Source organism: Agelaius phoeniceus, chromosome 18 (genome assembly GCF_051311805.1).
Source record: "Agelaius phoeniceus isolate bAgePho1 chromosome 18, bAgePho1.hap1, whole genome shotgun sequence".
Taxonomy (NCBI): Eukaryota; Metazoa; Chordata; class Aves; order Passeriformes; family Icteridae; genus Agelaius; species Agelaius phoeniceus.
This window is the reverse complement of record NC_135282.1, coordinates 4,024,538-4,045,622: the sequence shown is the minus strand read 5'-3', so window position 1 is coordinate 4,045,622 and position 21,085 is coordinate 4,024,538. Positions and strand designations below refer to the sequence as shown.

Below are 21,085 nucleotides of genomic sequence, written 5' to 3'. Positions count from 1 at the left end.
TTTTCTTCATCAGAAGGTGGATTTTAAGGAATTTGTGTGGAAAGGCCAGAGCAGAGCTCATGTGATGGAGAAAATTCCTTTAAAAATCAAAGAGAGCCCTGGCAGTGACCTGAGCCACCAACCAGGACAGGGAGAATGAGAAGGTCTCACCCTGCAGAAATGATGCACCAAGAGCCTCTTCCTGCAGGGCCATGGATAAATCCAGGCCTCAAATTCAGTTGCTTCCTTATTTAAAGTGATAAAAATTGATATGTCTGATGCAGGAAGCAATGTTTTTTATAGACATGGATTTAATCTTCTTTTCGACTTGTGCAGAGCCAGAGGAGGCTGGTTTTGCTTCTCTTTAAACGGGGTGAAAGAAAAGTTTGCTTTGTTTTCTTTCTCACGTGCTGTTTGTGCAAAACCTCCCCCTCCTGCCCTTCCTGCAGCCCCAAACCTCTCCCTCAGCTGTGCCACCACTCCACTTCCTCCTGCACAAACAAACAGCCTTGATAACATCAAACCCCCCCAAAAAACACTCAGACGCCCACGGGAGGGAGAGCTGACAAACCCTTCCTAAAGCCCAGGCAACCCTGCAGCAATTTAAGGTTTCCTTGGAGTCATCCTGAGTCCTCCCCCTCAGCAGGGTAAGTTCTGCATCCAAAATTCTGTAATTTCCCTGTGAACCTGATTTGATCCCAGGCTGAGGCCAGACCCCCACCCTGTGCAGGAACGAGGGGCTGGGCCAGCTGGGACCATGCCCTGACCTTCCACATTTGTTTTTTTATTCTTTTTGGGAAGAGCAGGCAGGATTGTTGGGTCAGTAGTCTGAAATCTGCCCAGGATTGCAGTGCTCTGCAGCTGCTCCCAGCTACCAGGGCTTTACCTGACAGAAAATTCCATTTGTCCTCAGAGGCTTTTAAAAAAACCCTTTTTTAAAAAAAACCCACTGGGATTTTGCCTCCCTTTCCATTCCCACCCCCTGCACTTGCTGTCTTATGTTTAAATTTGATCCTGGAGTTTTCTGGCTCCTTTGCACTTGCTCGGAGGGATCTCAGGATCCTTCCTGGCTGAGATGGTGCAGCACAGAACTGAGTCCTCCCCCTTGGCAGGGTAAGTCCTGCATCCAAAGTTCTGTAATTTCCCTGTGAACCTGGTTTGATCCTGGCCCTGCACAGACAATCCCAACAATCCCAGCCTGTGCCTGAGAGCCTTGTCCAAAGGCTCTGGAGCTCTGGCAGCCTTGGGGCTGTGACCATTTTCACCCCTTGCAGTGGAATCCTCTCCTGGGGAAGTGTTCCCATTGTGGTCATTCCTCCTGGGAGCCTGAGGGTGCTGGGAAGGATGGGAGCTGTGTCCACGAAAAACTAAATCAATTTTGGGTTATTTAGAGGTGAGCTGGTACCTACTGAGAATCTCAGCATCTTGCTGGGTTTTTTTTCCAGTGCCAGTCATTCCTTCGAGAAGGGAAAAAATGGGATTAGCACGGAAATCCACATGTCCATCTCAGTCTGCCTCACTTCCTAAATCCACTCCCTCACATCCCACAGCTTGCTGGGCATCGTGGGCAGGGGCTGGCCAGCCCCATTCTCCCAGCTCCAGGAAAAGCAAACAATGGGAAGCAAAGCAAACATGCTCTAATGCTGCCACCTACCTACAGCAGCTCCAACTGCTCCCCGAGGAGCTCTCCCTGAATTCCATGGCATTTTTTAATACGCTCTATGTAGGTCAAATTCAACGCCAAGATGATTGTCCAGTGCTGAATTGCAGGAATAGTTTTGGTGGGGCTGATCCTGCCCTGGGGCTTTGGGGTGATGGGTTTGTCTGTCCCACCCCTGGTCGCTGCCAGCTGCAAAAGCCACCTCCCTCCTGCTGGAATTCCAGTGCTCTGGCATCCTTGGGGGGCTGTTCCTCCTCCTGGTGGCCCTTCCCTGAGGAAGTTTGCAACAGAAGGGTTGTGTAACCAGGCAAGAAGTGAACAGGCAGTGCTGATTTGGGCTGCTCTGGCTTCTTCTTTCCTGATTAAATGGGATCAGGAAGAATCTTGAATCTAACAGGAAAATGAATTGCTGGTGTTCCTAAAGTAATCAAAAGTAGGCAGTGGTAGAGCTGCAGCATCATCCCTGTGAGGCACAGGCATAGTTTGGAAAGACAGCAGCTTGTTCCCATGGAATTGGAGCTGCAGGGGAGATTTTCCAGACTCCCTGGGGAGCAGGAGCAGAGTGGGTCTGTGCACATGGAAATACAGGGCTTGCACCGTGAGGAGCTGTGGGTTTGTGCTGGTGCATGAGTGAGATAGGACGTTCCTCATGGATCAGCCAAGGGTGTATTGACAGCTGGGAGTGATTCCCTCCCTGATTCCCTCCCTGATTCCCTCCCTGATTCCCTCCCTGATTCCCTCTCTGATTCCCTCCCTGATTATACAAGAGGTGACAGCTCTGGCGGCTGCGGGACGCGGGAAGCAGCCAAGCTCTCCAGAGGGGCTGCCCTTGCCTGAGCATCTTTCCTTTGCTTTCCTGTCCCTCCCAGGTGTGGCAGATACCCGAGAACGGGCTCACCCTGTCCCTGACAGAGCCCGTGGTGGTGCTAGAAGGGCATTCCAAGAGAGTTGGCATCGTGGCCTGGCACCCGACGGCGCGGAACGTGCTGCTCAGCGCAGGTAGGAGCACAGGAATGGGAACAGCTCCTCTCCCTGCCTTCCTTCCTCTCCAGCTTTTCCTTCTTCCCTCTCCCAGCTGCTCAGATCCCTGGGAATCACAAGACCTGTGGCAGTAGCACGTGGCTCACAGCCCCCTCTGTATCTCAGCCTTTTTCATCTTCAGTTTACAGGGATAAGCACCAAGGAATTGTCTGGAATTGGAGTATGAAAGTTGTTCCAGACTTTATTTGATCTGCAAGAACAATTGACATCTGCATTCCCTACATCCCTGTTCTCATATACTTTTAGAACAGGCCCAAGTGTTTCTCTTTTCTTTTGATTCCCTGCAAAGTATCCCAGAGTCCAGCTGTTCCTCCCACAAGCTCTCATGGTCAGCATTTTCCAAATTGTCTCCTTGGCTGGTACAGTCCATGGTATGAGATTCCTTTGACCACTAAAAATCAGTCACATAATTATGGAAATAAATTGGATAATTCATTATCCATTGGTACCATCTGAGACTTCCATGGGTTGGGTCCCAAGGAAAGAATTGAGTCCTTTCAGCTGGATTGTTGGATCAGCTGGGTGTTTTCCATTGCTAAAAATCCCTCCTGAGCTCCCAGTCTGCATTTTGGTTTCCCCAAATAAACCTTTGGAGCTGCAGGGGGTTTATCCCTCATTCCACACCTCTGGCTTTGCTCCTGTGTCCCCCAGTTCTGTGACTGGAGCTGTTATTTCCATTTTAGGCTGTGACAATGCCATCATCATCTGGAATGTGGGAACAGGAGAAGCCCTCATCAACCTGGATGACATGCACGTGGACATGATCTACAACGTGAGCTGGAATCGCAATGGCAGCCTCATCTGCACAGCTTCCAAAGACAAAAAAGTCCGAGTTATTGACCCCAGGAAACAAGAAATTGTTGCTGTAAGTTTGCTTAATCATTAAAGAGACAACTGAATTCACTCCAGCAGGGAGTGAAGAAAATATGGTAGAAATATGTGGGTTTTACACACCACGTTCAGTCGCTTTCTTCAGAAATTACAGGAGGAATAGTAGGAGTTGGAGGATTTGTCTGGGTTTATTGGGATTAGTGTTTGAACTGGGATTTTAGGGCTCAGTTTTAAACCTGCAGGAGTGTAATTCCACATCTAATCCTTTTGTATAATTACAGTTCCAGAGTTGTGCATGCAAGGCAGAGCTTTAGTTGTAGCTTACAAAGAGGTTTTCCTTGCAAGAGGCCGATTGGCAAAGCTGGAATGAGCCAGGAATGTCCCCTTCTCCCGTGGCTCAGTGTTTGGGCTCTTCCCTCAGGCAGCAGGGGAGGAGGAGAGTGGATGTTGGAGGAGCAGTGTGTCCAGAGAGGAGCCACCACTCCAAGGGTTTTTCTGTTCACTGCTGATCCTGACCTGCTCCTCTCTTCCAGGAGAAGGAGAAAACCCACGAGGGAGCCCGGCCCATGCGAGCCATTTTCCTGGCAGACGGGAACATCTTCACCACCGGCTTCAGCCGCATGAGCGAGCGGCAGCTGGCCCTGTGGAACCCGGTACGAGCCCAGCCCGGAGCCCTGGGCTCCTCACATCCCTGCCCTGCTCCTGCCAACCCAGCCCTGCAGCCATGGAATCCTGGGATGGGTTGGGTTGGATGGGGCATTAAAGCAAACCCCGTTCCAATCCATGGGCAGGGACACCTTCCACGAGCCCAGCCCCGTCCAAACTGGCCTTGGGATGGAGCAGCCACAGCTTCTCTAGGGCTGCCTTCTTCAGGGCTTCACCACCCTCAAAGGGAAGAATTCCTTCCTAAATTCATAGTTTATATACTTGAGGTTATTCCCACTCCATCTGCTGCCTGCTCCTGCTTCCATGATTTTGGCTGTGTGGTCACTCAGTGAAGGAACTGAGCAGGAGCTGCAGGTTGGAAGTGCCTGGGAAGATGCACAGGGAGCAGAGGGGCTGTGGGAAGGTCACTTCTCTCTGTGCATTGTGGAGAGCAGGCCAGCAGCAATCCCAGGAGGGTTCAGGGTGGAAGGGACCACCTGGATTGTGTCCAGGTGGCTTCTGAGTGTCCCCAGGGAAGGAGGCTCTGTCCCATCTCCCATCCTACTGACACTAACTCACTGTGTCACATATTTCCCTTGACTTGGTGAATTTTCCTGGCTCCTGTTTTTATTTAATTTAGTGATTAAAATGCCCTTGGGGAATGAATCAGTTCATGAACATTCCCAGCATTTGTTGTAACACACGGATCCTTCTGGGTGGTGCAGACACCGCTGGGAGCTCACTGCCTGCAGAGTGTTAATAATTTAGACCCTCCCTCTATGAACAGAAGCTTTTCCAGTCTTTATTAACATTCCTGGCATTTTTATTTCCAGAAAAACATGGAGGAGCCAATAGCCCTTCACGAGATGGACACCAGCAACGGGGTCCTGCTGCCCTTCTACGACCCAGACACCAACATCATTTACCTGTGTGGGAAGGTAAGGAGAGGCTTTGGAGGCACCTGGAGGGAGTGGGGCCTGTGAAATGTTCTCCAAAATATCAGTGCTGCAGTGAATGTGGGGCTGCAGAGAGACCAGGCTGCTCTGGAATGGGTTTGATCCTCACTGCAGAACCTGGGAAGGACCTGGATGTTTCTTGGAGATGGATTAGGTAAAGCTGCTCCTAATGCAACAAGTCCCACACTGTTGCCTAAACATTTCTTGCTGCTGTTGAACTGGATGATTTTACACTGGTATGGGAGGAAGGTGCATTTTGGGTGTTGTCCTCCTTGTCCTCGAAGATACTGGAGCATGTGGTCTCTCTGTAATTTTATGGGGTTAAAGAATAGAAAACTGGAATTAGGTGCTCCTTTCTAAAAGCAGTTTGTAGGAATTTGGTGCCCACATGTGATGGACTCCTACAAATAGGAGCCCAAGCCAAGATGAGCAAGGAATTACAAAGGAAGATCCATACAAGTACATTCATGAATCCCATCTTTGTAGCAGCTGATGAGGAACACTTGGTTTCCATCTGCCAACCCTCCTGCAGTTTCAGAGACAGCAGTGTGGTGGAATTGCTTGGAATTAAGGATAAACTGGTTTATAGCCTTTCTGCCTGATTGTGGCAGGAGGTTTTTCCACAAGAAGTGGGGAAGAGGCCACTCCCAGCCTGGAAGCAGAGCTCAATCCCTGTCCCACAGTGTTTGGAACAGGACTTGGAGGAATTGTTCAGTTGATGGACTCAGATCGTGGAGGGCTTCAAAAACAGCTGTGAGCTGTCCATGGCAGCATTCCTGGAAGGAAATGGGAGCAGCAGTGTGGGCACAGGGAACACAGGTGCTGCAGCTTCTCCTGGGGTTCCTTGCAGGGTGACAGCAGCATCCGCTACTTCGAGATCACGGATGAGTCCCCGTACGTTCACTACCTCAACACCTTCAGCAGCAAAGAGCCGCAGAGGGGCATGGGGTTCATGCCAAAGAGGGGCCTTGATGTCAACAAGTGTGAGATTGCCAGGTGAGGAGAGCTCATCCCAGGGCTGGGAGCTGGGGCTGGGGATTTCAGGAGTGGTTAAAGCAGCAGAGCAATGAGCACAGGGCAGCCATGGATCAGAAAACCTGGGAAGGGCAGGAAACATCTCAGGATGTCACTGTAGTGGCTCCAGGAGGGAACCACTGGCTGGGAACATGAGCCATCTCTTCTCCCAGGAAACAAGTGATAGGACAAAGGGAAATGTCCTCAAATATTAGGAACAATTTCTTCATGGAAAGCAGGGTCAGGCATTGGAAGAGGCTGCCCAGGGCAGGGGTGGGGTCCCCATCCAGGAGGGATTTAACAGCACTTGGGGACGTGGGTTATGGTGGTCTTGGCAGGGAGAATGGTTGGACTTGATGGTCCCAGGGATTTCTGTGGTTCCTTGGGGTTGCTCCTTTCCCATCTCCTCCATCTCCTGATCCTCACTCCCTGCCCCACCTCTCCTTTTCCACCAGGTTCTTCAAGCTCCATGAGAGGAAGTGTGAGCCCATCATCATGACGGTTCCCCGCAAGGTGAGCACTGCCCTGGGGCCAGGCTTTGGAGTGAGCTCCTGCCTCCCAGAGCTCCTGACTGATCCATGTCTCCTGCCTTGCAGTCTGACCTCTTCCAGGATGACCTGTACCCAGACACAGCCGGCCCAGAGGCAGCTCTGGAAGCAGAGGAGTGGTTTGAGGGGAAGAACGCTGATCCTCTCCTCATCTCCTTGAAGCACGGGTACATTCCAGGCAAAAACAGGGATCTCAAGGTGGTCAAGAAGAACATACTGGACAACAAACCTGCTGGGAACAAGAAGAGTGATCTCATAAACGCTCCAAAGAAAGCAGCGGATGCCTCAAACTCCGTGAGTAAACTCCAGGAATTGTGGGGGTGATGGCCTCAGGTGGGAATGCCAGGGTGGGACCAGTGACAGGACCTGTGGGCATGGCTGGAGCTCTGCCAGGGGAAGGTTAGGTTGGATATCAGAGGGTGCTGAGGCACTGACCAGGCTCCCCATGAGATGTCACAGCCCCAAGGCTGCCTGAGCTCCAGGAGCATTTGGAGGGGACAGCCTGGGATTGTTGGGGTGTCCTGGGCAGGGCCAGGAGTTGGACTCGTTGATCCCTGTGGGTCCTTCCCAACTTGGGATATTCCATGATTCTGTGACTCTAATGCTTCTGTAGATATGGAAGATTACTTGAAATTGCTTTTTCTAAATCACAGAACCACTAAATGTTTGAAAAGATTTTCAAGATCCCCCAGTCCAACCCTAACTCAAGATCCCCCAGTCCAACCCTAATTCAAGATCCCCAAGTCCAACCCTAACCCAGCACCAGCACCTTGTTCACCACTAATCCCTGTCCTTTGGGACAGAGAGGAAAGTATGGCTTGAAGAGCAGGTGCTGCTCCTGGATGGGGGCTGCTGGAGATGCTGCTCCATGCCCTGAGCATCCCAGCTGCTCCAGAGTCTGTCACACCCTCATCCCTCCAACAATCCCACTGGGAGGAGCCCTTTCCTTGGAGAACCCCAGAGCTCTCCCAACTCATCCCTTCTGATCTTCCAGCAAAACGACGCCAAATTGGACGAGATTTTGAAGGAGCTGAAATCCATCAAGGACACGATCTCCAGCCAGGACGAGCGCATCTCCAAGCTGGAGCAGCAGATGGCCAAGATCGCGGACTGACGGGGCCCAGCCCAGGCACATCCCAGCTCCCAGTTCAGCCAGCAGCAGCCTGCAGCATTCCAGTACGAGCTTTCCTGTTCTCCTAAATCCACGTCAAGAGAGCCGATGATTTCAAGCCAAGCTTTTTAGTGAAAGATCTTTTTCGTTTCCCAATGTTCCGATGAATTTCTGTGACTGTGTCAAAAACAAGAAGTGCTACTTTTACAGGTTTTTTTTTTTTTGGGTTTTTTTTCCCAGATGTTATTATGAATCCTTGAAAAACGAATCCATTCTTGACTTCCAATGTTATGCCCAAATATCTTTTTCTAGATTTAGGGACCAACGCCACATTGTTCTTAAACTTTTTTTTTTTTTAGAGTTGCCAAAAAATAGAAAAAAAAATCGCTTTTATTTTTCTTATTTGCCACTTTTGCAGTATTTGTGTTTCCATTCCAAGGGACAGGGGGTGTGGGGGGGTGTTTACACTGTGCAGAGAACAAAGCTGAAGCTATTTTGTATAAATCCTCCATTTGGAACAATCAGGTGGGTTCCCTTCCTTTTTCTCTTCCCTGTGGAATCCCCTTGGAGATGGGACCAGCTGCCTTTCCTACTCCACAACATGTCCCCAGCCCTGTTGGCTGACAGAAAAATACAAATATATCATTCTGAATGAGGGGATTTATTTCCTACTGAAGTTTTAAGCCAGCACCATGTTCCCATTTTCCTACAATCCCAAGGTTTGTCTCCATGACCAAACTCACCTGTTTTACTTGCTCATTTTTATTTCCATTTCAAGGCAGAAGTGACTTCCATGCAGGAATGTTTTTATCCATGGAGCATGGAGTTCCAGGTGAGCTGTGGGATGCCAGCACTCATTGCTGTAAATCCTTGTTCTTGCCCCCCAACACTCCTGAGCTCATGGATTTTAAGGAGCTTTTGGAATCCATCAGCCCTTCCCACCAGTGCTGATAATAGGAATTTTCTGTGCTTCCAAAGCAGCATTAGCAGCAGAAAAGTGATTTTTCCGTGATAATTCTCCACAAACAAAATGCCTCTGTTGTTACTTTTTTATCATTTGTTTTCTCCTGTCCATCATTCCCGTTCCTGCCTCCCACCCTTCCATGCAGGAAAGGATTTGTTCCCAGATCAGATCCAACCCCAAACCCCCCCCTGCACTCCCAACCCTTCAGAGCAGAAGGGACTGGGAGGGTGGATTTGATCCCACTTTGGAGAGCTGGTTTCTCACACAGCTCCTTTGGGATCCTGCAGGGAGAGGCCCTGTGAGTGCTCTAGGCTGGCGAGCTCCTCCTGGAATCCCATGGAAGCTCAGCTCAGCCAAGCTGTGCTCAGGCAGGCTCTGCCCTGTGGAGGAGCTGTCAGGGATGATGGGGCAGGCTGGCTCCCTGCTCCCAGGCTGTGTCCTTGTGCTGGGAATGGGATCCAGGACACCCCACAGAGCTGTGCCAGGCGGGATTGGTGCTGCCATTCCTGGCACAGCCCATCCCTGCAGTGCCAGGGAGTGCTGATAACCCATCCTGAATCCAAAGGTGGGCAGAGACCATCAGGTGTCTGAGAGCTCTGGATCCCTATCCCAGCTGGGCTCTGTCCCTGTGGCAGCTCCGTGTGCTCCCACCCGGAGCATCCCAGTGGACACGAGTCCCTCATCCAGGCTGAAGTCATTGATTTTTTTTTTTATTTTCCATTAGTTTAGCTAGGAATTCCCTGATTTTCCATTTTTCCCAGTGTTTGCATGTTCAGAATTCCAGGTTAAGGATTCCCTGTTGTGGAGGGATGTGTGTGTGGAGGCAGAATCGGCCGTAGAGGGGACGTAGCTGGAGAGGCACGAGGACGGGATGGAGGAGACAGAGGATGTGGTGGGATTGCAGAGCAGGAAAGCTTCAGAAAAGTGGGATTTCTGTGTTTTAGGGACAAGTGGCATCCCCTGCCCTGTGCCCGTGGATCCACAATCCGGCTGCTCCAGGTTCTTTGGCTGTTTGGTGATGTTTCTGTATTGCAGTAAATGCCTGAGATGTGTATTTTTATGGATTTTTTTTTTTTTCTTTTGGATCCCAAACCCGAAGGTTGTTCTCCCCACAGTGGTGATTTCTGTGTTGATTTGTACGTGTGACTTCAGGGTTGTGTGCTCGGGGACCTCGGGTTTGTTCCTAACATTGGAGGGAAATCAGTTTTGGGAGCCGCTGGATTGAGGTGCCCGGGGGTGGGGGTGTGGGAGATTTTAGTTCCTAGCCTGTATTTTATTTAAATGAACTGATGCCTCGCCAGGCTCAACCGGAGTCAGTGCCTGAAGCTTTTTGTAGCCGTGATATCCCGGGAGAGAACCAGCCCAGTCCGGAAAGACGCGCTCTTATAGAGCGGCCAGAGTATCTGTCCAAATATTTGCTTCCATTTTCAAAAGATAAAAGTCATTGATTATAAACTGCCTCTGCTTGGCTTTTCCTTTGGCTCTCGGCATTCCAGGTGTGATTGATAACTGGGATATGGGATGATGGACGCTTCAGTGGGGGGCTGTGGATAATGGGGTCCTTAAGGACCTTCTGCTCTTGTCCCAGGAGAGCCAGGGCCCGTTCCTGGTGTCACCCATGGAATCCTCCTGGTGATTCCCAGTGATGAGCCCAAGAGCTTGGCTGGGTGTGGGATGTGATGGGATCCCGGGGTGGAGGGGGGTGATGTGTTCCCAGGAAGGAACAGCCCTGCTTGGGAGCTACCCTGGAGCTGCGGGGCTCATTCTGCTCTTCCCCAGGTGAAATTTGTTTCCAGGCTGCAGGAAGTCTGAAATGACACAGAGCACGGGCTGGAAACAGCATCTCTTACTCCACCCAGGTTTGAGTTTTCTCAGGGCTGTGAGGCATTTCAGGGGATGTTGCACAACCGCCGCCCGAACACCCTGACCCCGGCGCCGCCCCAAAGCCGGGCAGGGATGCTCCCAGAGAATCAGTGCTCCCCGGGCACCATGGATCCATCCCAGGGATGCTCATCCCACATCCTGAGCCCCTTTTCCTCCCTTTTCCAGCCCCCTGGCCAGGTGTTTCGGAGCGGGGACGGGCCGGGGTTTCCGAGGGCGGGGGCTTGTTGACACCCCGAGCCCGTTCCTGCGGATGTGCCTCTTGCAGCACCTTCCTGCGGCTGCGGCTGCGCCTCCCGCCCGAGCCTGCGGTTGGGGCGGGGGGTTTCCTGTCGTGCCAATGCCACGAGGCCGGGACAACACCCAGGACAATACCAGGCAGCCCCCCCCGAGAGCCCCTCCGAGCATCCTGGGGATGGTGCAGAGAGAAGGAGCCCTGCGCAAGGGCCGTGCAAAGCATCAAGTCAGGCCCTCACCCTCCTCCACCTCGTTTCCGATACCCTGAGGTATCTCAGGGCACCCTGGCCCCCTCCCTGGCCATGCCCACACCGTGCCCGCGGGGGTGGCAGCCCTGGCACCAGGTTTGCCGTCACTTCTGCTTTCGGAGCGACGCGAGCCCCGGCGCGCAGCTGCTCCGGTGAGGCCGAGCCCTCCGAGGAAGCCCCTTTGTGGCGTGCAGCCCACACCCTGCCACCCTCCCCGGGGGTGCCCGCAGCCCCCAGCCCTCACTGGCCCCGCTCTCGGCGTGACGTCCTTCCCTCCGCGGGCTCGAAACCGCAGCCGCTTTTCCGCGCTCCCTCCCTTCCCCGCCCGGACGGAGGTGCAGGCGGGGGGTGGCCCACGACGCCCCGCGGGTGCCGGTGATAAGGCTGCCCCCGCCCCTCCGTGCCAGCCCTCGCCGGGGATTCCTGCAGTTGGGATCCCACCGCGCCCATCAGCACAGGTGAGCCCTGCTGGGAAGGGGCTGGATCGCGGCTCGGCCCTGGGGATGCTCCGGGTGCAAAGGGGATGCTCAGGGTTCCTGAGGGTGCCACGCTCCGTGCTGGTCCCTGGGGGTCTGGGTGCTTTGGGGGTGTGGGAGCCTCCCGGGGATGCTCGGAGCATTCAGCCGTGTCTGGATGCTGGTGGGTGCGGATCCTCGGGGACCTCGGTGGCCGCCACCCACCGGGGCTGCCGAGGGAGCTGGGGGGGGATTGGTGATGGAACAGGGGGATTTGGGGTGAGTTTGGGCTGGATTTGCCTCTCCTGCTCCAGCACAGAGACACAGGCTCATGGTGGCCTCAGCCCTGGAGGCCTGTGCCAGCCCGGAGGGTGGGCGGGGGGGACGGGCACCCTGGCAGGGGGTGTCTGTCAGAATGAGGGTGACATCCCTGTGCTTTCATTTCCACACGGACACTCATCCCGCAACTGCCCCGTCCCGCAGCAGCCGCCTCCATCACGGCTGATTTCCCATTTCCAGACACTCAACTTCCTCATCCAAACTTGCTCCTGGAGCAGAGCCGGGCTGAGCTCCCGCAGGTGGGAGCTGTGGCAGGATACTGGGTGCCTCCTCCATCCCCCAAACCCGAAGGGGAAAGGAGGATCCTCGGGTGGAGTGTGATCCCACACTGGGGTTCAGCATCTCCTGCGGGGAGCGGGACCCCGATGTCACCTGTCCTCTCTGTCCCCTGCAGGTCCCATGGCGCTGGGCCGGGCCCTGCTGGTGCTGCTGGTGCTGAGCCCCCTGTGGGCGTGTGGGGCTGAGCTGCTGGAGCCAGGGCTGCCCTGGGGCGGGCAGTGGGTCTGGGGGGAGGCCAAGCCCCTGCCCCTCTCCCGTGGGAAGAGGGATGACAGTGGGCAGGAGCCCGGTGCCACCACGATGATCAGCAGTGACAAGAGCAATGGTGTCTCTGTGCCAGCACCCAGCACCAAGGCCAGCCTGCTCCAGGTGCCAACCACAGCCGATCCCATGGATGATTCCCCCGAGCCTGAGCTGCTCCTGAGCTCTGCAGCACCAGTGCCCGGCACCAACACCAGCCTGCCCCAGGTGCTTGCACTGTCCACCACAGCCGAGCCTATGGATGAGACAGATTCCCCTAAACCTGACTTACTGGAGGACTCTGTGGCACCAGCAGTGCCCAGTGCCACCACCAGTCTGGTCCGGATGCCCACCACAGCCGATCCCATGGATGAGACAGATCCCCCTGATCCTGATCTGCTCCCAAGCTCTGCCCCACCAGCAGCTCCCAGCACTGAGGCCAGCCGGGCACCCGTGGTGCCAACCACAGCTGATCCCATGGATGAGACTGATTCCCCTGCTCCCGATCTGCTGCTGCCAGGCTCAGAGCCTGGCACACCATCAGCAGCCCAAAAGAGCATCCCCACCACCACCCCCAGCTGGCTCACGGCACTCATCGAGGAGGACACAGTGACCGATGGCCTGGACAGCGACTCCTCCACGGGGCCACGCTCAACAGCCCGCCCAGCCTTTGTCCTCACCAGCACGGGCTACAGGAAACCCAAGAAATCCGGAGCTCCGCCTGCATCGACCCTCCCGGCCACTTGGGACACGACGCCGGTGGGCACCGCGGTGCCCTGGGAGCCCAGCGGGGTGATGAGCAAGTGCCTGCTGGCCATCCTGCTGCTGGGGCTGGTGGCCGCCACCTTCCTGGTGAGCACGGGGGTGCTGGGGACGCTGCTGTGGCGGCGGGCGCGGACGGGGGAGCGCCGCTTCAGCCGCACCGAGATGGTTTGTATCTCCTCGCTGCTGCCCGACGCCGAGGCGGCCGCCGGCCCCCGTCCTGTCCCCGCCCGGCGGCACAAGCTGCTGCTGCCCGACGGCAGCTCCGAGGCCGATGGAGACAACCTGACTCTCAGCAGCTTCCTGCCGGAGCACTCCTGAGCCCCAGGGATGGCTCCTGCATCCCGCAGCGCTGCGGCCATCCCCGTTGGAGCCGCGGGCAGGGCGGGCGCCCCTGTCCCCCGGTGTTTTAGCTTGGACCAGTGTGACAGAGCTGCTCCCCCGCGGCCAGTTCAGCCTTCGAGTCCCACCCATCCCATTAAAGAGTTACCCGGACATGGTGGTCTCTTCCTGGCAGGGACCCGCCAGCCCCCTCCCGGCCCCGCCGCCTGCCCACATCCTGCTGCCAAAATTTCGCTTCTCCATCCTCCCCCTCAAGCCCCTGGGGGAGCAGAAATGAAACCCGCGGCCAGGCAGGGACCAGAGCCCGGGACCTTGGGGATGGGACCGCAGCCCCCGGGACCTCCTGCTCGGCCTCGTGGGAGCTGGAAGGGCGGGGGGGACGGGGCGGAAACGGGGGGGACGGGGACAGGGACAGGACGGGTGCGCTCGTGGCACAACGTGTTCCTGCCTGCGGTCGCTGCAGCGAGGCGGGGACGCCTCCGGGGCCGCCGCTGCCTGTCAGGTGCTCGGCTTCGGGGGGAACGGTGGCCGCAGGGGCTCGGCATCGTCCAGCTGGGACTGGGAGGGATGGGGAGAGCAAATCCATGAGAGGCCAGCAAAGGTCCCAGCGTTTCACCCGCTCAGGCAGGTGTCAGTCACCCCTCAGGCCACCAACTGATCCCTTCCTTGGGGGAGTGAAAATAGCCCGGGACTCTCCTTGTCCTGCCGGGCTCAATGTCCCCATTTTTCCATTTTGCTCCGCCCAGGCTCCCCATCCCCACATCCCCACATCCCCATTCCTGCTGTGACCAGCTTCAATGTCCCCATCTCTCCATCCTCACCCCTGCCCCTCCAGATTCAGCATCCCCATTCCCACATCCCCTTTCCCACATCCCCATATCCCCTTCCCCACATCCCCAAGCTTGCAGCCTCCTCGAAGGCCACTCTGGGCTGGTTATCCAGGAGGAATTGCCAGCGTGGTCATTCACCTGCATCCCAGCCCTGCTGCCTGTTTACATTCACCCTGAGCTTGGGATATTTTCCATCTGGATCCTGGCAGCTGCACAGCCCCGCTCTGGCTGTGAATGTAAATGTTTATGGGTGAGTCAGCCGGGCCAGGGGACCCGCAGCTGGTGGCCATGGCCGGTCCCCATGCAGGACACCCTGGGTGTGGGCTCCTTGCTGATGCCACCCTGCTCTGTCCCACTGTGTCCCCCCGCCAGCCAAAGCAGCCATGGGGGAAGAGGGATGCTCCCATCCTCTGGATTCACCCCACAGCAGCTCATCCAGCCTCTGCCCCCGCTGAGGATGAGGCGGGTGTGTCCCGAAGAATAGGATGGGGGCAGATCCGAGGGATTGCTCCCGTTCTCCCGGCCCTGTGCCGGCTGCTCTCCAGCAGGAGCCCAGCGAGGAGAAACTTTCCTCCACTGAGGGAGCCGGGAATCGCCCTATTTGGCGCAGTCAGCAGCTCCTGTCGGGCTGCCATCGCCTGCCTCACGGCACAGGAATTCACGGGAAGCCTGCGCGGTGTCACAGCAGGATCCTCAGGGCAGGGTGTGGTGGGGTGGCACCGGGCCGTGGTGGGTGACAGGGGGCCGGGGGTGGCACCGGGCTGTGGTGGGTGACAGGGGGCCGGGGGTGGCACCGGGCCGTGGTGGGTGACAGCGGACAGAGGGTGGCACCGGGCTATTGAGGGTGACAGGAGGCCATGGGTGGCACCGGGCTGTGGTGGGTGACAGGGGGCTGGGGGTGGCACCGGGCTGTGGTGGGTGACAGGAGGCCATGGGTGGCACCGGGCTATGGAGGGTGACAGGAGGCCATGGGTGGCACCGGGCTGTGGTGGGTGACAGGGGGTCGGGAGTGGCACCGGGCCGTCGTGGGTGACAGGAGGCCATGGGTGGCACCGGGCCGTGGTGGGTGACAGGAGGCCATGGGTGGCACCGGGCCGTGGTGGGTGACAGGAGGCCATGGGTGGCACCGGGCTGTGGTGGGTGACAGGGGGCCGGGGGTGGCACCGGGCTGTGGAGGGTGACAGGGGGCTGGGGGTGGCACCGGGCTGTGGAGGGGGACAATCCCACGCCGCACATGGAGCCCCACGCGCCCCGTGCAGCTCTGCAGGACGGGCGCCCTCCGGGTATTTTGCTGGCACAGCAAAGCGCAGCCCGGAGAAGAAAATTAGAAGCAGAGCAAGGCTGCAATGCCTCAAATTGCCGGTTCCCCGGGCGGGCTGTGCCGCCGAGCCCAGCCCTGCGCGGCCGCGCGTTCCTGCTGCCCCAAATTACACGGCGGGACCGGGCGGTCCCGGCCCTGCCCAGCTCGGAGGGGCCGGGCCCGCGCCCGCTGCAGGCAAAAACGGCATCGTAATGGGATGGTGGGAGCTGGCACCGGGAACTGGGCCGGGGATCCCGGCTGCGAGGGTGGGGACGCTGGGCAGGGAGGGATGAGGAGTGTGAGCAATGAAGGGTGGGAAGCGAGGACACGGTGGGATGTAGATCCTGGACAAGGAAGGATGGAGACTCTGGGCGAAGCAGGATGGGGATCCTGGCTGGGGTGGGATGGGGCTCTTGGATCAGTGGCAATGGGGACTCTGGACAATGTGGGATGCAGTCCCTGGGCAGGGTGGAATGGAGACGCTGGACAAGGAAATTGAGCCCAACACCGGCATCACTGGGTGCGTGGGGGGAACTCAGCCCCATCCCCACCTGGGCTGCAGGAGCAGGGCCGGATGCTGCTGGAACTCCTCGCCCCCGGTCTCCCCTCGCCTTTCCCCCTTCCCCTCTAAGATTTCATCACTGAGCACTTAAGGCCGGGAAAAGCCGCCCGAGCAGCTGCAGGGAGCCGCCGGGGCAGCCAGACGGACGGAGCCTTTATTTCGGGGAGCGGCGGCGACGCCGGAGAAACCCCAGCGGCGCCAGCCCCACTCCGGCCGAGGGGACAGAATCCCGGCCCCTCACCCCGCGGGGGTCACGGTCCCCAGGCGCTGGCCACGGCTTTTTGGGGGGTCTGGCAGGTCCCCAGAGAAAAATAGCAACGGGATGAGGTCACACAGCGGCTGCAGCCTCTTGAGCAACTTCAGGCCAGGCCGAGGGGACCAGGGCAGGGGGAGAGAGAGATTGGGGGGGCTCAAGAGATGCCCGCAGACCCCAAGACTAGAGACCAGGACCCAGGGAGCTGAGCAGCTGCTGTGTTTGTCTGGGGAACCAGGGGGACCCCTGCCTGTGTCCCTGCCTGCACCCCAAGGCAGAGGTGCCCAGGCCAGAGCATTTCTAGGCTGGGATTTTAGGAAATGTTCTTCTGAAATTACGGGGATGATCCCAAGCCATGTTTGCACCACTGCCTCAATAATGCCAGGGCACTGAGCCCACATCTCTCACTGTCCCCCTCGGGTGTGCATTACCCCCACCTTCGTGGATAAAAACAACATTAAAAACAACCCCCTGTGTGACTCTCATGCCACTTGCACCCCAAAATGTGGCCCCTTTTTGATGATGGGGTTTGATGATGGGGGGCACCGTGGCTCCTTTGCTGACAGGATAAGCCAGGAAACACCCCCAGCCCCAGCTGGATTTCATCTGGGAGGGGGCTGGGGGCTGCCTGCCTTTCCCTGGCCTCCCACACCCCCTCCCCATCCCGGCCGTAATGAGAACAAGCTGGTCCCGGGCTGCGACGCAGGAGGAGGAGGAGGAGAAGGAGGAGGAGAGGAGGGAGAAGGAGGAGGCTCCATCCCAGCAGGCTGCAGAAAGGGGCTCGAGGTGTGTGGGACAGATCCCGTCTTCCCGGCTGCCTCCCGCCGGCCGCGGGCAAGGTGAGGATCCCACTGGATGTGCCCAGCTGCTCCCCAATTTTCGGGGGGCTCCGGAGCAGGGCACAGGCTGTCCCACAGCTAGGGGTGCTGCAGTGAGGGCAGGGCATGGTCCCCACAGCGGGACACGGGATGGAGTCGGCCACATGGCTGCATTCCCAGGCGGGAATCGGAGCGTGCTGCCTCTGGACAACACCAAAACCCTGAATTTCTGGAGTGGTTGGGAAGCGGAGCTGGGAAGGAGCTGTGGGTCTGGGGGTGGGCAAGGAAGGGACTGGAATGGGATTGGGATGGGGTGGAGGGTTGGCAATGCCCGCGGTGCCAGGCCCTGCTGTTGGCGCTGCTTTGGGCTTTGCTCAGCCCCTGCGTGGCCACGGCTGCTCCTCAGCTCTGATGGCTGCCGGGGAATCGGTGCCGTCCCCATCCCGGGACCCCTTTCCAGCTGAGGGGCCCCTGTCTGGGGAGGAGAGGAGGATGAAGGCCCTCATCTCAGCCCCTCAAACCCTTCATTCTCCTGGTGCTGGTCAGTGCTGTGACCCCAGAGCCACAGCAGTGCCTATGGGGAGCCGGGAGGGTCGGGGTCGGGGCACCTCCCACCTCTGCTGCTGTTTTTTTGCACTGGATTAATGGAAACCAGATTGTGCAGCCAGGAGAGAGCCTGGAAGCTAAATCCTGCTGCTGGAGTCCCTCTTGTCCTGTAAAGCTGCTGGCTTGGGTTTGTTTGGGGGGAAAATGGGATGTGGGTTGGGATTTGGGGAGCCTGAGGTTGGGGAATTGTCATGGGGGGGTCCCTGCTGATGTACCTGGGAAGCTGTTTCCTGAGACCTCCCCATGGAGCTGTGTGGAGGGGAAGAGCCCTGGGAATGGCTCGATGGCGTTACGTGGCGTGGCACGCGTGGATCCCTCGGGAATGTCTCGCGGTGGAGACGGTCACGTCCCTGTCCCAAATCCCAAATCCCGTGGGGTGCAGAGCCCGGCCAGGGGCTCACCCCGGTCATCGCTCCGGGCTGGGAAGCGCGTGTCCCGTGTCCTGCAGCGCACTGTGGGCTGTGGAATGGGGCAGATCCAGCCCCATCTGGGCGAGGAGCACGGCACAGGGACAAAGCCAGGCTTCCCCCCTTCCCAGGGACTCTCGGGCAGCTCGGACCCCATTCCCTGCTCCCCAGCTCTGGGGCTGCCCCTTTGTCCCACACCCCATCCCGGCTCCACTCAAGCACATGGTGGCACCAGGGTGAAATCCTGCCCCAAACTATTTTTAGCCGTGTTCCAGCTGGGAATTAACGGTCTGGGACGGCGGTTGGGAAATGCCTCTTGCACCAGGCCCAGCCCCTTTGTAGCGTCGCCTGTGTCAAAGTTTCCACTGCAAACCTCCATTTTTCAGGAATTCTCTAATCAGCCAAATGACCGTTGTCTGGAGCCGGGCGCTGGCAGCAGCCCCGGTCCCCAGCCTTGAGCAATCCCACCCAGCTGGCCTCCAGCTGTGCCCTTGGAAAACAAACAGAGCCCCCTGCTCTGTCGGGGCGAGAAAACCGGAGCTGCCTTTCCACTTCCATAAAGAAATTCAGGCGGGTGAGGGCTGGCTTGGGGGGCTCGCTCTGTTGGGGTATTAACGTGTCCCTCACCTCTCTGCATCCCACAGGTTTCCTGCAGGAATCCTGGGAATGGGCTCAGCCATGGGCACGTGGTTGCTGCTCTTGGTGCTGCTGGTGGCAGCCCCGGCTGAGGCGGCAGCGCCCCGGCACCGCCCGGTGCTGCCGGACACGGCGGGCAGCGGGGACGGGGACGAGGCGTCGGCCACGCTGCCCGCCCAGCCCGTGACCCCCCGGATCAGCCCCACCGTGGGGGAAGCACCGGGGACCACGGTGACCAACAGCTCGGCGCCGGGCGTGCTGGACGGGCTGGTGGACTTCTTCAAGGAGTACCTGCTGCTGGTGGTGGTCGTGGGCTCGCTGTCCTTCGTCCTCCTCTTCATCATCTGCGCCGCTGTCATCGTCCGGCAGAAGCACAAGGCCTCTGCCTACTATCCCTCCTCCTTTCCCAAGAAGAAATACGTGGATGAGCGGGACAAGTCGGGGGGAGCACGGGATTTCAGCGAGGTGCCGGACAAAGCCCTCGAGGCCGGCGCGGAGGAGCCGCTGGACGGCGGCCGGCAGCTCCAGGCTGACATCCTGACTGCTGCCCAGAACCTCAAATCCCCCCACAAGGCACCGCTGGCCAACGGGGCCCAGGGCGAGCAGAATTCCCCTCAGCAGGAGGAGGAGAAGGAGGAAGAGGAGGAAGGAAAGAAGAAGCTGGGGGATGAGCAACCCAAGCCCCCTGCCCAAAATCTGGGCACGGAGGAAGTGGCGAGCGCAGGAAGCAAGGATGGAGGATGCACCCCTGATGTATCCCAGGATGGCTCCAAGGCTCCCTCTGGAATCTGAGGCAGGGACACGGTCCCGGGCAAGCCTGAGGAGCTGCTGCCTTGGGACACACGATGGACAGGGTGGATCAGGCTCCATACGTACGTGGTGGCTCAAGGAAGCCCCGATGAAGATCCCGTTCCCTCCCAGCTCTCCCGACCCTGGTGCTGATGGGATGCTCATGGGGGGGATTTGCCAGCTGGTGGCTTTCCCCAGCATTGGAACGCTGTCAGCCCCAGCTCCTGCTGCCCAAGGGGCTTCTCCCGCCCCAGGCACTGGGTGGGTGCTTCTCCCCAGCTGCAGCTCTGCTCCCCCTGTGCCAACAGCTTCCTCCCAAATGTTATTTTAATCAGCAGCAGTGGCCTGGTCCGTGCCGGGCTCCTGGCTGGGAGCTGTGTCCCTCTGGGAGAAGGGATGGGACCAGGGCTGGAGGTCTGTAGGACACGGGTCAGCTTTGCCCAAGACCACCCAAGGGAAAGAGAGATGAGGATTTAGGGACAAGGACCCTCCTTTCCTTCTTCCACCCCAGAGCCCAGCTGGATTTTTGCCTCACTTCCTGAACCCCTTCAGCTAGAAATAAACATTTCTTCCGCACAGCTCCTCTCCCGTGTGTGTCTCAGCCGTGGGGCGGCCAGGGGACAGTCCCTGTGTCCCTGTGCTCCTCCAGGGGCACAGCTGGATTGGACTCCAGGGCCAGTGGAGCCCTGGGCAGGGTGTTATCAATCCCCACATCAGCACATCACGTGTCCTTCCAGGAAACCTTTATCTTGTACCCACAGCTGTGGGGCTGAGGAGGGGCTGTGGGGACTCAGCCACAGCCCTGGGGTGCAGCTGCTGCAGTGGGGACAGCAGGGAAACCTGGCAGGTGAGTGAGGCTGTTCTGCCTCAAAAGCAGCACATCCCTGTACCCCTGAACCTCCTGCAATCCCTGTGTTTTATCCCATTATGTCCTTGCCTCAGGACAGCCTTCCTTCGGGAAGCGTGTGCCACCACAAAGAGCTGGTTTTGCCCCAAAGCAGATGTGAGTGGGTGAAACTTCTCTGATTTTTTTTAAACTGGGAAATAGCAGGATGGTTCCATGAGGGAGAGGTACATTCCTCACTGCTGGAGGGTGCCAGGAGCTGAGGAACCACAAGAGGGACCTTGTGAGTGACAAACTCACAGCAACGTGTGACCCTGTGTTAAAAATTACAATTATTGTGCCCGGATGGAGCAGGATGAGACAATTATTTTCTTTTTTAAATGTGGTTTTAAATGTTTAACAACACCCTCAATATGAAAAATGGGAAGTGATGTGTCTTGTGGGGGGGTTAGAAGGTTAAAAAGTGAAGTCTGCCAATGTGTTGTCTGCTTGGTTTGGAAATACTCCT

The 21,085-nt window shown here is 57.5% G+C and overlaps 3 protein-coding genes across 4 annotated transcripts in view; all 3 read left to right on the top strand.

Annotated features, from left to right (window-relative positions):
* The window catches only part of CORO1C (coronin 1C), a 48,044-nt gene extending 37,840 nt beyond the window's left edge, over positions 1 to 10,204 (top strand). For both annotated transcript variants that reach the window (XM_077188079.1, XM_054646007.2), the window contains exons 4-11: positions 2,509 to 2,638; positions 3,364 to 3,545; positions 4,045 to 4,164; positions 4,990 to 5,094; positions 5,963 to 6,108; positions 6,582 to 6,639; positions 6,723 to 6,968; positions 7,669 to 10,204. In XM_077188079.1, the coding sequence (XP_077044194.1) occupies positions 2,509 to 2,638; positions 3,364 to 3,545; positions 4,045 to 4,164; positions 4,990 to 5,094; positions 5,963 to 6,108; positions 6,582 to 6,639; positions 6,723 to 6,968; positions 7,669 to 7,788 (1,107 nt within the window). In that variant the 3' untranslated portion in view covers positions 7,789 to 10,204. The remainder of the gene's footprint in view (positions 1 to 2,508; positions 2,639 to 3,363; positions 3,546 to 4,044; positions 4,165 to 4,989; positions 5,095 to 5,962; positions 6,109 to 6,581; positions 6,640 to 6,722; positions 6,969 to 7,668) is intronic.
* Positions 10,205 to 10,639: 435 nt separating this feature from the next.
* Positions 10,640 to 13,917, top strand: SELPLG (selectin P ligand). The gene is made up of 2 exons (XM_054646009.2): positions 10,640 to 11,573; positions 12,304 to 13,917. The coding sequence occupies exon 2, from the start codon at positions 12,309 to 12,311 to the stop codon at positions 13,509 to 13,511; it is 1,203 nt and encodes a 400-aa protein (XP_054501984.2). The 5' UTR covers positions 10,640 to 11,573; positions 12,304 to 12,308; the 3' UTR covers positions 13,512 to 13,917.
* Positions 13,918 to 15,939: 2,022 nt separating this feature from the next.
* Positions 15,940 to 21,054, top strand: TMEM119 (transmembrane protein 119). The gene is made up of 2 exons (XM_077188081.1): positions 15,940 to 17,316; positions 18,953 to 21,054. Exons 1-2 carry the CDS (start codon positions 16,997 to 16,999, stop codon positions 19,734 to 19,736), a joined length of 1,104 nt encoding a protein of 367 aa, XP_077044196.1. The 5' UTR covers positions 15,940 to 16,996; the 3' UTR covers positions 19,737 to 21,054.
* The last annotated feature ends 31 nt before the right edge of the window (positions 21,055 to 21,085 follow it).

What these genes read in the sequence shown, in the direction of transcription:
- SELPLG (XM_054646009.2), top strand. Translation starts at nt 12,309, where the DNA reads ATGGCGCTGGGCCGGGCCCTGCTGGTGCTGCTGGTGCTGAGCCCCCTG.
- TMEM119 (XM_077188081.1), top strand. Translation starts at nt 16,997, where the DNA reads ATGATGGGGTTTGATGATGGGGGGCACCGTGGCTCCTTTGCTGACAGG. An exon ending in TCCCGCCGGCCGCGGGCAAG is followed by an intron (nt 17,317 to 18,952) that starts GTGAGGATCCCA and finishes TGCATCCCACAG; the next exon opens with GTTTCCTGCAGGAATCCTGG.